General features: G+C 40.6%; 1 protein-coding gene across 9 annotated transcripts in view; it reads right to left on the reverse strand.

Moving 5' to 3' along the window:
• The window catches only part of cacna1bb (calcium channel, voltage-dependent, N type, alpha 1B subunit, b), a 234,243-nt gene extending 220,523 nt beyond the window's left edge, over positions 1-13,720 (reverse strand). For 6 of the 9 annotated variants that reach the window (XM_080419990.1, XM_080419993.1, XM_080419992.1 and 3 more), the window contains exons 1-5: positions 13,529-13,720; positions 11,810-12,056; positions 11,239-11,313; positions 4,308-4,613; positions 778-883 (exon numbers count right to left, since the gene is read on the reverse strand). In XM_080419990.1, the coding sequence (XP_080276116.1) occupies positions 778-883; positions 4,308-4,613; positions 11,239-11,313; positions 11,810-12,056; positions 13,529-13,589 (795 nt within the window). In that variant the 5' untranslated portion in view covers positions 13,590-13,720. Of the gene's footprint in view, positions 1-777; positions 884-4,307; positions 4,614-11,238; positions 11,314-11,801; positions 12,057-13,528 lie in introns of those variants that run through there. The other 3 variants (XM_080419988.1, XM_080419994.1, XM_080419995.1) reach the window with 3 other exon arrangements.
• Positions 13,721-13,942: the final 222 nt, after the last annotated feature.

Genomic DNA, 13,942 nt, shown 5'->3' on the forward strand with positions numbered 1-13,942 from the left:
TCCCCCCCGCGGTGGGGAGGGTGGGGTCCCCCAGATGACAGTGAAGTGATCATTTATGGACTTTAAGACCTTTTTAATACCTAAAAAAAAGACCGTTATTGCATCAAAAGTAATCAACAAACTATACTATAAAAACTGGTCAAACATTGGCCAAATTGTCAAATAATCTGAGAAAGAGGCAAAAATTGTGAAAATAGCCGATCGGCTATTTTCACAATTTTATCTGTGGAATCGAGTCAAACCAAATGCAATGCCTCTACTCCTACAATTCCAATTCCAAGTGCTTATCAGGGTGGGTGGCGGGTCCCCCGTTCAAATATGATACTTTTTTGGGGGGTCGCTGCCTGAAAAGGTTGAGAACCACCGATCTATAACCACAATGTTAAATCCATGAGCGTTCATTGAACCCTGGAGAATGTACGAATGGAACCAATACAAGTGGACCTGAAATTCTCCCATTCTCAGAGTTATAAAATTGGTAAGAGGGTCCATTTGGTTCCATTTGTACGCTGTCAGAGGGCAATTAACCCTGAGGATTTTTGCTGTGCAGTTGGGAGTGCTGCCTCTCTAGCCGTACAACTGGGATTAAGGGGCCACTCAATACGGACAAGGGGGGTGGGGGGGGGTGCTACACGGAGGATAGGAACACAAACTCTAACAGAGCAATTGGCCCGATGGGAGATCTCTCTCTCTCGCTCTCTCTCTCAAAATGCAGGCAATGTTGTGAAAGGTTGCTTGGAGTAAGTTAAGTACGTAAGTAAGTTTTGTCTCCCTTACCAGGCGTTCTGACATCGGGGTCTTGTCACTGGCGGGTAGGTGCTGCTCCAGAGCCAAAACGATGCAGTTGGCAATGATGGTGGCCAGGATCATGTACTCAAATGGAGTGTGGAGGTTAAGGAATATATGCCTCAAGAAGTGGTTTTATTAATTCAGTTGAATTACATTTCAAAGCACAATGACAAAATACACATTAAAATTGCAATCTGTAACTTTCATCATGTCCTATCCTGATGATTCATGCAATACCTCTTGTCAACCTGTAGTGGTCGTACCTGACCACAGTATCTAAATTTCTCAATATAAGAGCAGATAGTCATATTCGCATTGCATTGACATATTATTATTCACACACAAAGTTATGGATTGTAAGCTCATGAAAGCTAAATGCTTATACTGTATACTATGATCATCTAATGAGGAAACTGACTGTGTGAATTGTTCAGAGCAACTTAATGTATCTTTTTTTAAGGAGTGAAATTACTGTGATCAGTGCACAGTGAAGCATGTTGAAGAAAATGTTGGTTTCTGTTTGTGCATAATAATGATATATCACGGTGTACTTTAGCTCAAACATAGTGTACTTAGTAATAAAAACAGCCTTTCTTTTCTGCTGTGTGGTGGAAGCCCCTCTAGAGAGAAAATGAGCTATACTTGAGCTCAAGATCTTTCCAGATGGTTGACCACTTCAATCCATTTTCAATGGTCGCTTCATTCTGCGATCCATTTTTACCGGGTCATTCCCCGAGGGCAGTTTCCTTTTGTGGAAACTCTGAATTAAAAGGGAATATAAGGAATTATGACCGTGAAAGACCCATATCTGCAATACTTTGCACATGCCATGACAGAGACACCCTAATAGTTCTGAATATACAGCCACGATAGGAATTTGCTGACAAATGTGAATGAATTTATAGGCTATTTTTTTTTGCAGTATTGCAGCTGAGATGTATTTAATTTGGACAGTTCTGTGAACCGAGCAGTGGTGGAAAAAGTACTCAAATTCTTTACTTAAGTAAAAGTACCAAAATTGCAATATAGAAATACTCTGTTACAAGTACCAAAATTGCAATATAGAAATACTCTGTTACAAGTAAAAGTCGAGAATTCAAAATGTACTAATATTGGCATCAAAATGTACTTAAAGTACCAAAAGTAAAAGTACTAAAATGTTTGAAAATGGCAGATCTACAAGCTCACAACGCATCGTGATGCGACGCGTTGTGAGCTTGTAGATCGGCTATTTCCAAATGGCCTATAGGTATAAAATAGGGCTAAAGTGGTTAATGTATGTTTCATAATATCTTAATTTATATCTGAAAAGTAACTCAAGTTTTCAAATAATTGTAGCGGAGTAAAAGTACAATATTTGCCTCCGAGATGCAGTGGAGTAGCAGTAAAAGTATTGGAAATTGGAAATACTCAAGTAAAAATACAAATACCTCAACATTGTACATAAGTACAGTACTTAAGTAAATGCACTTAGTTACTTTCCACCACTGATGAACCATGGCAAACCATATGAAGTCATGGGGGTGGGGGGGGCGGGGCAACGTCGTTATTATTAATATTACATTTTTCAGGGAGGGTTGTATTCTCACTCTCGCCCACACACACACACACACACACACACACACACACACACACACACACACACACACACACACACACACACAGCAGATCTAACTGTCTGGTCGCGTTTGTCATTTCGCCCCTGTAAGTTGTCCAGCCTAGAGGGTGGCGTGGGCGAGATCAGAAACAAGGAGAGAGGCTCAGGCAAAAAAAAAAAAGGGAGAAAAAAAAGAACTGGCTGCGTTTACATGCTGCACAATAACACACTACAAGTTAATATGGAAATATTCCAGACTCTTCTCTACCGTGTCTAGTATAGCTGGATGTAAACAGGATGAGACGTACACGCACCAGGGCATAATGGAGTAGGCTAGTTAGCCTACTTGATTGTTATCCAGATTATTTAAGGGAATATTGACATGCATGTAGTAGACGTAGGCTATTATACTGAGGCGTTTTACAACCTCAGAGCAGTCTCTCCCAGTCACTGAGCGCTCACTTTAGCAAACGTGTTCCCAAAGTTTTTAGTTAAAGACCCAAAAGAGAAGAGACGTTTGCCCGGTACTCAAACTAGTGAAAATAGCAGATCTACAAGCTCACAATGGATGCTTCGCGCCGCGTTGTGAGCTTGTAGATCTGCTATTTTCACTACTTCATTACACATTTGTTTTCTAATTTATGGGATTTCTTAGAATTGTTATTATTCATTAAATTCTTTTGATTTTCTTTTTTCTTTTTTCATGAAAAATGTTTTTTGACATTTACTCGTCGTGACCCATACAAATTGTACCGAAAGATGGGTCCCGACCCACTGTTTGGGAAACAGCGCTTTAGCATACAGAACAACAAACAAGCAGTGGGCTTTGAACAAAATAATTAGCCTACGATCGAATGTCCCTGCTGTAGTTTTGACGGCCCGTTTGTTGCATAATTAAAGCAACAAAACATTTTTAATCGGTATTATTAACAACTATGCTTGATTTGCCTGCATAATAACCTACACATTTACAGCTGAAGAACTTCATCGCATCTTATCTTCCAATGTGAATTAAAGCCCAGTGGGACAATATTGAATGGCGGAATTGTTTATTTTTTAACACATATTGATGTCTTATTTTCACTATCCTCGTCCGCATATCCAGCTGCCTGACGATAAAGGCGAGGAGCGACAGGTGCTGCCTGTCAGTGAATCGCAGAGAAACGGAGAAAGATGCAGACTAGGAAGGACTACTAGGATACTAAGTCAAATAAATGGTTAGGCTATATGAAAAGCCAAAATAGGATTTCAGATTGTGACATAGATTATAAATCTCGGGGGTGCAAGAGTGAGGTGAAAATAAAAACCTAAACCAACACATTAAAAAAAAAGTGCAAAGTGTTCCTATAAACATGGTGTAGGCTACCCTGGAAGGCTGGAAACATACAGTAAAGTGTGTAGCAGCCTACTTCCCAAAAAGGACCATTTGAGATTAATACAGACATAATGTTTTTACCCTTGGCCACTGTTTCCCAAACACTGGGTCGGGACCCATTTGTGGGTCGCGGACACATTTTTATGGGTCACGAGTAAATATCCCTTTATTTTTGTTTCCTACATTTTGTTTTTTATTATTATTATTTCAAAACATTTTCAAACTACCCCCCCCCCCCCCCCACATAATAATAATAATAATCATGAATTCTAAACAAATTCAATGATTTTTCAAAAATAATTTCATGAATAAATAAATATCTAAAAATCCCATACATTTGAAAACAAATGTTTAAGAAGTAGTGAAAATAGCCGATCTACTACAACAAGCTCACAAGAGCTCGTAGATCTGCTATTTTCACTAGCTTGGGTCCTGCATGGGGAGACTGAGACAAATGTCTCTTTTGGGTCTCTCGAGCCAAAGGGTTTGGGGAACCACTGATACACATAGGCTTCAGTATAGGCTATCATTGGGGGAAAAGGATATGGCCATTCAGTGATTCGCTTTGCATACTTCCTTATGAGGTTGTCCTCCCGAAAGATGAACAGGGAGCGGTTGACGGTGAGGCAGTTCTGTTTGACGGGGTTGGGGTTGTATATGGCCATGGTCCTGGCTCTCTGAGCCATCGACTGCTTGTACATCCTCTGGCCGCCCCCCGGAGCACCGCCGCCCCGGGCTCCGGGACCCCCTCTCCCGGCACCCCCCATCGGGCCACCCCTTCCTCCGCCTCCGCCACCCCCGCCGCCACCTGGTCCATAGCGGCTGGGTAGATCGTCTGCGAAGCGAGCCATCCTGGAAACAACAACGTACAGATCCAACAAGGAGGAGAATCCACACTGGTGTCAGTGAGAACGAAAGGGAGACGCATCACAACAAACAAACAAAAACACCCCCAAAATCCAACACAGCTTTTAGTGTGCACGAAGATCAGGCTGGGTTTGGAGATTTAAAAGAGACATATTGCTCCATGGTGAAAATGTGTCCGTTCACTCATCCCTCCGTGAGATTAAAACGCGTAGAAACAAAAGTTGGTGCGCTTCAAAATGTTGTACGATTTAGTTAATGTAGGGTTATTATTCCATCGATATTAGCCCCGCGGTTCCTCGTGGGAAATGATGATAAATAACACTGGGAAGGGGGAGAAAAAAAAATCATAAACAAAAGCTTGTCTCTGTTTGGTGGCAACATCGTGCCAAAACATCCAAAAAACACCAGTTGAAAGTCGCCAGAAAACGTCAGTCGAAATGATATGACGAGGTTGGAAAAGCGATCTGGTTGGTTCTTTTGGGCTTCAGCTGCTGCCACATACCGATAAAACAAACCAATCGTCGCTCTATCCGACGCATTGTGTCCTCTGATATCTGCTTGATGATCGCTCGCTGTATGGAGCTTCACTATAACCTTCAGTATCAGAATGAGCGCATGTGACCAAAGACGCGCCTATCGGTTGCTGGAGCGCACCGGCTGTGGGCTGAATAGGCTGAGAGAGAGACTGTAGCCAGTGGTGGGAAAAAGTACTCACATTTCTTTTTACTTAAGTAAAAGTATCGATACTGTAATGTAGAAATACTCTGACAAAGTAAAAGTCCGGAATTCAAAATTGACTGTCAAACTACAAAAGTATTGGTATCAAAATGTACTTAAAGCACTAAAAGTATACTCATTATGCAGAATGTCCCATCCCATTTATAGAAATCCTTTGAAAATAGCAGATCTACAAGCTCACAATGCGTTGCATCGCGACGCATTGTGAGTACAGTACTTGAGTAAATGTAGGCTACTTAGTTACTTAACACCACTGAGGCTAAGAGAGACTGTACCTAATGATCTTCTCAAAAGCCCTGGAGCTCAAACCAAGTAACTTAAGCATGATTCACTCTTTAATTCAGCACAGACAGAGCAGCGCTAGAGGTGAACAGTTTACTGAGTCGAATTAAGGCTACATATATTCTACATCTGTTAAAAGCATATTGTGATTGTCTGTAAATAAAAGATGCTCAGGAAATATTGAGTTGGCAATCTTATTTCCAGACATATTTCTTAGTAGGTTATATCCAAATCCTAATAGCCTAGATCTAAGACTGACATAAAATGGTAATAATGGTAAGGCAATTTATTTATTTGGTCGGGACAGTGCACATTGATTAACACAAGACATGTGTAATACATACACACGAGCAAGTGTAAATATGCCGGATTTAGCAAAAGCTACTTTCCATACGTAGTCCCCAAAACAACAAGAAACAAATACAGACATTAAAATATAACAACGATACAACATAAGTCAAGGTACATCAACAATCTACAATAATTGGGTGTTCTGAATACATAGGAAACCATTGCATTTGTAAACTAACTATTGGTTCACGCACAGGCATGAGGCAAGGCCAGCGATACGCCTTCACCACTTAATCTGTCTGAGTCAGACAGCTTTTAAAACACCCTTCCAAACCATGACATTCATCATGATCCACTAACAGGTACTTAACGAGATAATATACACTCCTACTCTATTGACCATCTAAAGATAATTAATGTAAATTCAGCATTAATCCTTAGAGTTGAGTCACCATTTTTTACGTGCACTATTTATCCTATAGCTTATAGTAGTGGTTCTCGACGTGGGGTGTGGGGACCACCAGGGGTCCTTGAGGAGGTTCCAGGGGGTTCCCATAAAATCTAACAGTTGTTAAGATCTACCAGAAGTTAGAGAATGTATAAGATTTGTTATTATGATCGTATGTTTGCCTAGTTATCTACCATTCTACCACATCAATATGGCTTGGAATTCTGGACAAAAGCAGATCTATATCTGTATTCTATATTCTATTATTTGAGTATGAGGTCCAAGGCTATCATGTCAACTAAATTGGGGACTTTGATATGAAAAAGAACCACTGGCCTATGTATACTATACTTACTTGACCTTTCACAAATTGTATGTTAAATGTTGGACTTATATTATTTTAATCTTTAATATAGGCTATATGTAATGTATTACTTTGGCTTGTTTTTATGTCCTATTTTGCATTGTGTCTATAGGGCAGCCCAGGGGGGACATGTCCCATGCACATTTGACAACCTAAAATCTCTTCAAATCTGAGATATTTGACCGAGCAAACAGAGCTGCAGGTTGGCACATTCACATGTTTTGTTGCTGTGCCTTTACATTTAGTATTTGGATTACATTAGTATTTGGATTGGTCTGGAGCCAGCTTAAGCTTCCACTTTTACAACATCTGTCCGTCCGCTCTAAGCGCACACCGGTAGTGGTGTAAAGTGACTAAGTACATGTACTCAACAAGTACTGTACTTAAGTACATTTTGTACTTTACTTGAGTATTTCCAATTTCAAATACTTTTACTTCTACTCCACAAAAGCTCAGAGGCAAATATTGTACTTGTACTCCACTTCAATTATTTGCAAACTTTAGTTACTAGTTACTTTGAAGATTTTGATTATTATTACAAAACATACATTAACCACTTCAGCCCTATATTCATTTAGACCATTTGAAAATAGCCGATCTACAAGCTTGTAGATCTACTATTTTCAAAAGATTTGTATACATTTGAAAACTTGAAATGGGACATTCTGCCTAATGAGTACTTTTACTTTTGGTACTTTAAATACATTATGATACCAATACTTTTGTACTTTTACTCAAGTACATTTTGAAGTCCAGACTTTTGCTTGTAGTATTTCTATATTGATATTCTGTATTGATACTTTAACTTAAGTAAGAAATGTGAGTACTTTTTTCCACCACTGCACACCGGTAGCTACAAGAGCTGACTCAGATGACACTGACAGGATACAGAACTACAATATGGCTTCCTAGCCAGACCTGATGGAGACCCGGTTGTGGTCGAAACGTTCATTGCCAATAAATCATTCTCCTGGGAGAAGAAACTTATTTTTCTTCTCTCTCTAGTGTACGTATTGTTGTATCTTTGGGGATGTGCGTGCCTCTCTTTGGACTCTATTCCCAGTCAAACACTTAAATTGTGTTCCGTTTAAAACAGCAACAAACTAAACGTTTAGAAAATTGAAAAGACCACACCACACTGCCTTTCTGTGCAAAGGAACAAGAAACACAAAGCTAATTATGTAAGGTGCCGTTTTGTTGAAGGTGTCTAATACTATGCTGTACTTAGTGTCTAATACTATGCTGTACTTGATGCTAGGTCTGATGTTTACCTGGTATTCTAGTTACAGTACGTTGTAGTATTTATTGATTTTCTTGCCACTCCGTTTACTTGACAATTTACCCTATTGTTTGTTGACTAGGGTTCATACCATTTACAGCAAGCACTCTGATCTTGCACTTATAAGTCACTCTGGAAGCGCCTGTTGCTTCATTTGTGCCATTTAATTATATTAGTAAATCAATTGAACAGGGCTTTGAAAATGAATTACTGTACTGTACATCAATACTGTCCTTCGTGCTACTTTAAATTGACACTACAGTATGTCGCAGTGAGACACGTGCAGAGGAGCAGAGGACAGGAGAACCGCAGTAGCCTAGTGCTGCTGAGGCAGGTTATCTCAAACACATTCATGTCAAGGTCGAGGACCACCAAGTTGATGAATGTATTCGGCCACGGACCCCTTTTGAAAAGACTCAAGTTTGTGTCAAGATGTGTCAAGTTTGTCAAACAAATTTGAAAATAGCAGATCTGTAAGCGCACAATGCGTTGCATCGCGACACGCAATGAGCTTGTCGATCAAATATAAAATAGGGCTTAAGTGTTTAAAACTGTCCCTCATTTTGCTGGGAAACCGTTGAAATACCCTCAAGATCTCCTGGGGGTCCCCGGACCCCACTTTGAGAACCAGTGCTGTCAAGGATGATTGGATTGAAGATATTTCTGATATCTCTGCTGTCCGGCAGGAACCAGCTAACTCCAAAATGCTCATTTTTCAGGAAATGAAAAAACAAAACTAAAAGTGGAGTTAGGAGGTTTTGTTCATCATTGATAAGAACAGCTGAATTGACCTCCAAGCTCACAATGAGGTTTGGTCAAAAGGGGGTGGAGCCTGGAGTCAGCAAAACCAGCTAACTCCACCCCCCTTTGCTGGAGTTAGCTGGTTTAGCAGAAAGTTTGAGGATCCAATGGAGTTAGCTGCTTTTGTCAGAAGCGCTTTTTAATACTTTTCATTGGTTCAATTTTTTTTTTACCAACACACATGTAAAGGGTGTTCAATAGCACTGATTTATGGGGAAAAAAATGCAAAAGCGGAAAAAAATTGTTAGCTGGTTCAGGTTCCTGCCGGACAGCAACGACATGATGAACTGATTCTGGTCTAATGAGGTTTTACAAGACAAAGTTTCATATTGACTGCTTTCAGGCTATGTAATGGACAGGAAACCATGGCTTTAGGACAATGACTGTACTATCAGCTCTAGATGGATATTAGTACAATGAACAGGATATTACAATAAATCATACCTTCATAATTTTACTTCAGTAAAGTAAACAAAAGGCAAAATTGGAAAGGCACATATGAAAAACCAACAGAAATTGTTTCAGTGGATTGTTAAAAACGATTTGTGGCATGACTCATACAGTAAGTCCAGTGTCATTATGCAGTCTTAGTGAACTGTGGTGAGCGGTGACGACAAGGCAAGCACCCCCCGAACACACACACACACACACACACACACACACACACACACACACACACACACACACACACACACACACACACACACACACACACACACACACACACACACTTCCATAACCCTTCACAAATAGCATGCGATTAATTTGCAAGTAGGCCTATAGGGCCTACCCCATAACATTTTGACCATCATCCATTGTGCACAATTTCCCTTTATCATTGCTGTAAATGACCCCAAGGCAATGTGCTTTTATTTTGGTATATGATTTTGTGTGTCAGGTCACTCTAACCTCGTGTCACCAGTCTTTCCACCTCGGAGGAAAGGTCACTCAGGTGCATTGCATTTATGTTAATTCTATGTTTCTGTGAGGAGCTTGTGAGGAGCTCTTATTTTGAAAGGGTTTGCTTGATTTGTCAATATTATAACCTGTCTGCTCAGCCAGAGAGGGACTCAAATGTTTGCAGCAGCACCAGGGTTAGGTCTGCTTCCTTGACAGTAAAGGTTTTAGCCCCCTGCCTAAATGGGCACAAGGCATATTTTCATTTGTTTAAAGTGTGTTCATGTATTTTATTTGTCTAAAGTCTGTTTTATTGTAACAGTGTTGTTCAATGTGAATGATTGTTTTTGTAATTTGAAAATGTTTAATTGTTTGTTTGTTTGTTCTGTCCCAGCTTTTACGTTGTTGGTTTTAAAATAAACCTCATCTAAACCACCAGTAAAAGACCATCTTTGGGCGGGGTACGCTACAATTGCCTTGCCTTATCACATATTCAGGGCCCCAGATTGTGAGGTTTGGATGTTAATGTAGTGTTATAGTCTTTTAAGACAGGTGTGTCGGCTCCCATAATTTGTCAACGCTTCTGCCAAGATTGTGGAAGAGATAGGCTGGCTTGAGAGACCAATGTAGTGTTAGTGTGGGTTATTGTGACAGCATAATGATGGCAATGTAGGCCAGTGGTTTAGTTCTCAAAGTGGGGTCCATGTACCCTCAGGGCTCCTTGAGGGGTTCCCCAGGGCGTCCCCAGCAGAGGAACCGTTTAACCACATGAGCCCTATTTCAAAAATAGTTAAAACAGCTGTTCTACAAGCTTACAATGCATAGTGATGCAATGCTTTTTTATGTGCCTCTAACATGCCCAAAATAGGGTCACCAGGGTGAAAGTATTTAGTAAATAGTACACTATTAGTACACCTGCTAGAGTAGAAGGTAAAGTCCAATTAGAAAATGTGGGCTGCTGCCATTGGGGATAATGGTTGCGGGTAGTTGCAAGTAGTTGCGAGTTGCTTGGGTGTGGACTGGCCTTGAGAATGACTCACAAGGCTATTCATATCTTAGGTTTCAATTCAATTCAATCCAAAGGGGCTTTATTGGCATGAGAAAATATTATGTTTACATTGCCAAGGCAAAAGTGGAACAAAACAATCTAGAAACTAGGTTTCTCTTTGTCCACCTACAGTAGACAGTTCTGTACTAAATCTAATCTAAAAACTAAGATATGAGGGTCCCTCCCTGGCAACAGATTGACATATACAGTAGCCTTTAAGGACTGCCTTTGTCCTTGACGCTCGAGGATCCATCTAGTGGCTGTCGTGGTGTACTGCAATTAAATGTATGTTTAAAAAGTTTACATTTTATATGACGGTACGTCGGGTACGACGTCACGTCACACAATAAAATAATATATGAAATAATTACTCGTAAATAAGACTAAACTAAAATGTGGTTATGCCTGTTGCCTTATATACACAAATAAATAAAAAATGAACAACACAGGTTTGCCTCCTACCTGTCTGACCATGAATTCCGGTTGACGTCATCATGTTTCTTAATGATGTGACACAGGCCACCTGTGCTTGAGGACCTGGGGACCAGTGGTGGAAAAAAACTCATTTTCTTTACTTTAGTATCAATACTGCAATGTAGAAATACTCTGTTACAAGTAAAAGTCCGGAATTCAAAATATACTTGAGGAAAAGTACAAAAGCATCTAAATGTAGGCCTACTTAAAGTACCAAAAGTAGAAAGTACCCATTATGCAGAATGTCCCATTTCACAAGTTTTCAAAAGAATCAATCAGTAATGAAAATAGCAGATCTAAAAGCTCACAATGCATTGCATTGTGAGCTTGTACATCTGCTATTTTCAAATGGCCGAAATGTGTATAGGGCTGAAGTGGGTAATATTTTGTAATAATAATCAAAATCTACAAAGTAACTAAACTAAAGTTTTCAAATAATTGTAGTGGAGTAAAAAATACAATATTTGCCTCTGAGCTGTAGTGGAGCAGAAGTAAAAGTACAGAAAAGTACTTCAAAATTGTACTTAAGTGTAGTACTTGAGTAAATAAACGTAGTTACTTTCCACCACTGCTGGGGACCACCTCGTCGAGCTCTTGGACAGAGTCATAGTATGTCATGTCGGTGTCCCCTCCTCCTGTCACCTCGGTGTCCCCTCCTCCTGTCACCTCGGTGTCACCGCAGCTCTCCGGGTCTCCCAGCTCCACCGCTCTACGGTTGAGTCCCCCCCTGGGTAACTGAGCCCAGGTGTCATAATCAGAGCCCACGGTCAGCATCTTCCACGAATTGAACGTGGTTGAGCGCACAGCTGGGTTTTTTGCAGAGGTGGAAAAAGTACACCATTGTTTTACTTAAAGCTATACTAGGTAACTTTAAAAAAAATAATAACTAAAGTTAAATTGTATATCTTTTGTGAGTGGCAAATGTTTCACAACACCCATTCCATGAATTTCACCCTCGAAAGCCTTTTATAAACATATTTTCTATTGAAAGTGCCTGGACAGGGGCGTCTTTCCCGCGAAATTGGCGTCATCCGGCCGGAAAACGGAAACGGAAATGCATCGGTTTCCTGATTGTCCAGGAACTACCGCGCTAGGAACAAAAAATTATCTCATGCTGTTTTTATGGCATTATAGGATTTGAATATGGAAAAACAACAGCAAAAGAAAACACAGCTCACGGTAACTAAAGCTCCACTGGATAAGAGAAACGATCCGCAGATAGTATAAAACAACAAAAAGAATGCTTTTTGAAACGCTTCTGCCTTCTGGTGAAAACAAATGGAATTCTGGGTAATGCAGGAATGCACTAAAGACCTGCAATGATGGTAGTGACCAGCAGAGGTTGCTAAAAATCTTTTTTTTTTTACTTACCTACTACGACTTTAAAGGTATACTAGGTAAGATCGCAGATCTGTGTGTGTTCACACACACACTCTCCCCCTCCCCCCTCCCCTCTCTGACAGGTATCAAAGTGATTGCTGTCTTTGATGCGTTCATTGATTAGAGAGAGCACTAACGAGCACAGAACAAGTTTGACACTTTTATGGCCCAATCAATCAACTCAGTGCACAACCCCCTGTGAAGTTCAATTGGAGCTCTGGCCGAGCTCCCTCCACCCCCACCCCCCACAGACAGAGGAGTCCCTGCAAGGGATGAATGTCAACATAAACAGTGGAATGTCAACATAAACAGTGGAACAAAACCAAAATACAGCCAGAGCCGCAGAGGGATGTGTATTTCTGCAGAAAAAAACACCCCAGCATGATTATATAGTGGTTTATAGAGGGAAAAGATGATGAAAGATGGGCTCTTTTACAGGGGGAAGAAATACTATGCATCATACGTATACATATATGTTACATGTCAGGTAGAAAATACATTCAGCTGACAACATAAAGCAATAGCTTAATGGACCAGCATTCTGAGAACCCCAAATGGCTTCACCCATCCCTCACACTCTGTTTTTGGTCACTGTTAAAATGACCTATATGTACATGATAGCCTAAGCTAAGCATAGGGCTAAACTTTGGCCCTGCACTGTGACCTTAGCCTGACCTTTGGTTGATTTGAGAAAAACAAATCAATAGGACAAGGCTTACAGGGATTACGACACACCTGCTCCGTTAGAGGAGTATCTCCCAGATAAAAAAATAATGGAAACACATCTGGAAACTGAACCGAGAAGGATAATATGTAAGCATAGCTGAGACCAAGTTCTCAAATTGGGATCAGATGGACACGAACAGTTCCTAAGAACCAGAAATGACTGCAAACCTACCGTAAACCACCGTTGATCTCCTCTCATCCCACCGGGTGTTCTTACGGACTTTTCGTGTCATGACCCTTTGTTGCTGTAAATCCAATGCAGTATATGTTAATACTAATACAAGTAAAGAATGTATGTGTGTAGCCTACACAATGCTGTGCCTGCTTGCAAAGGAAGTACCCAGTGAGGCGCAGGGAACGGGACACAAAAACAGGTCTTAGTTTTTCCCCCTTGGAATGCGGAAAGGCTGTTTCCTGCCCTGCCAGTTAAGAACCTTGTTATCAGACCAAACGTCTACAAGGAGAAATCTCTCTGATTCAATTATCAACTCTGCTTTCCCTGTCCGCCCCGGTAATCAGGAAGGGAGCAATCACCGTTTAGTTTATGAGATGGAAGAGGCCTGCAGATGCACAATCAGGGGCACTT

Source organism: Gymnoscopelus braueri (assembly GCF_963280865.1).
Source record: "Gymnoscopelus braueri genome assembly, chromosome: 22".
Taxonomy (NCBI): domain Eukaryota; kingdom Metazoa; phylum Chordata; class Actinopteri; order Myctophiformes; family Myctophidae; genus Gymnoscopelus; species Gymnoscopelus braueri.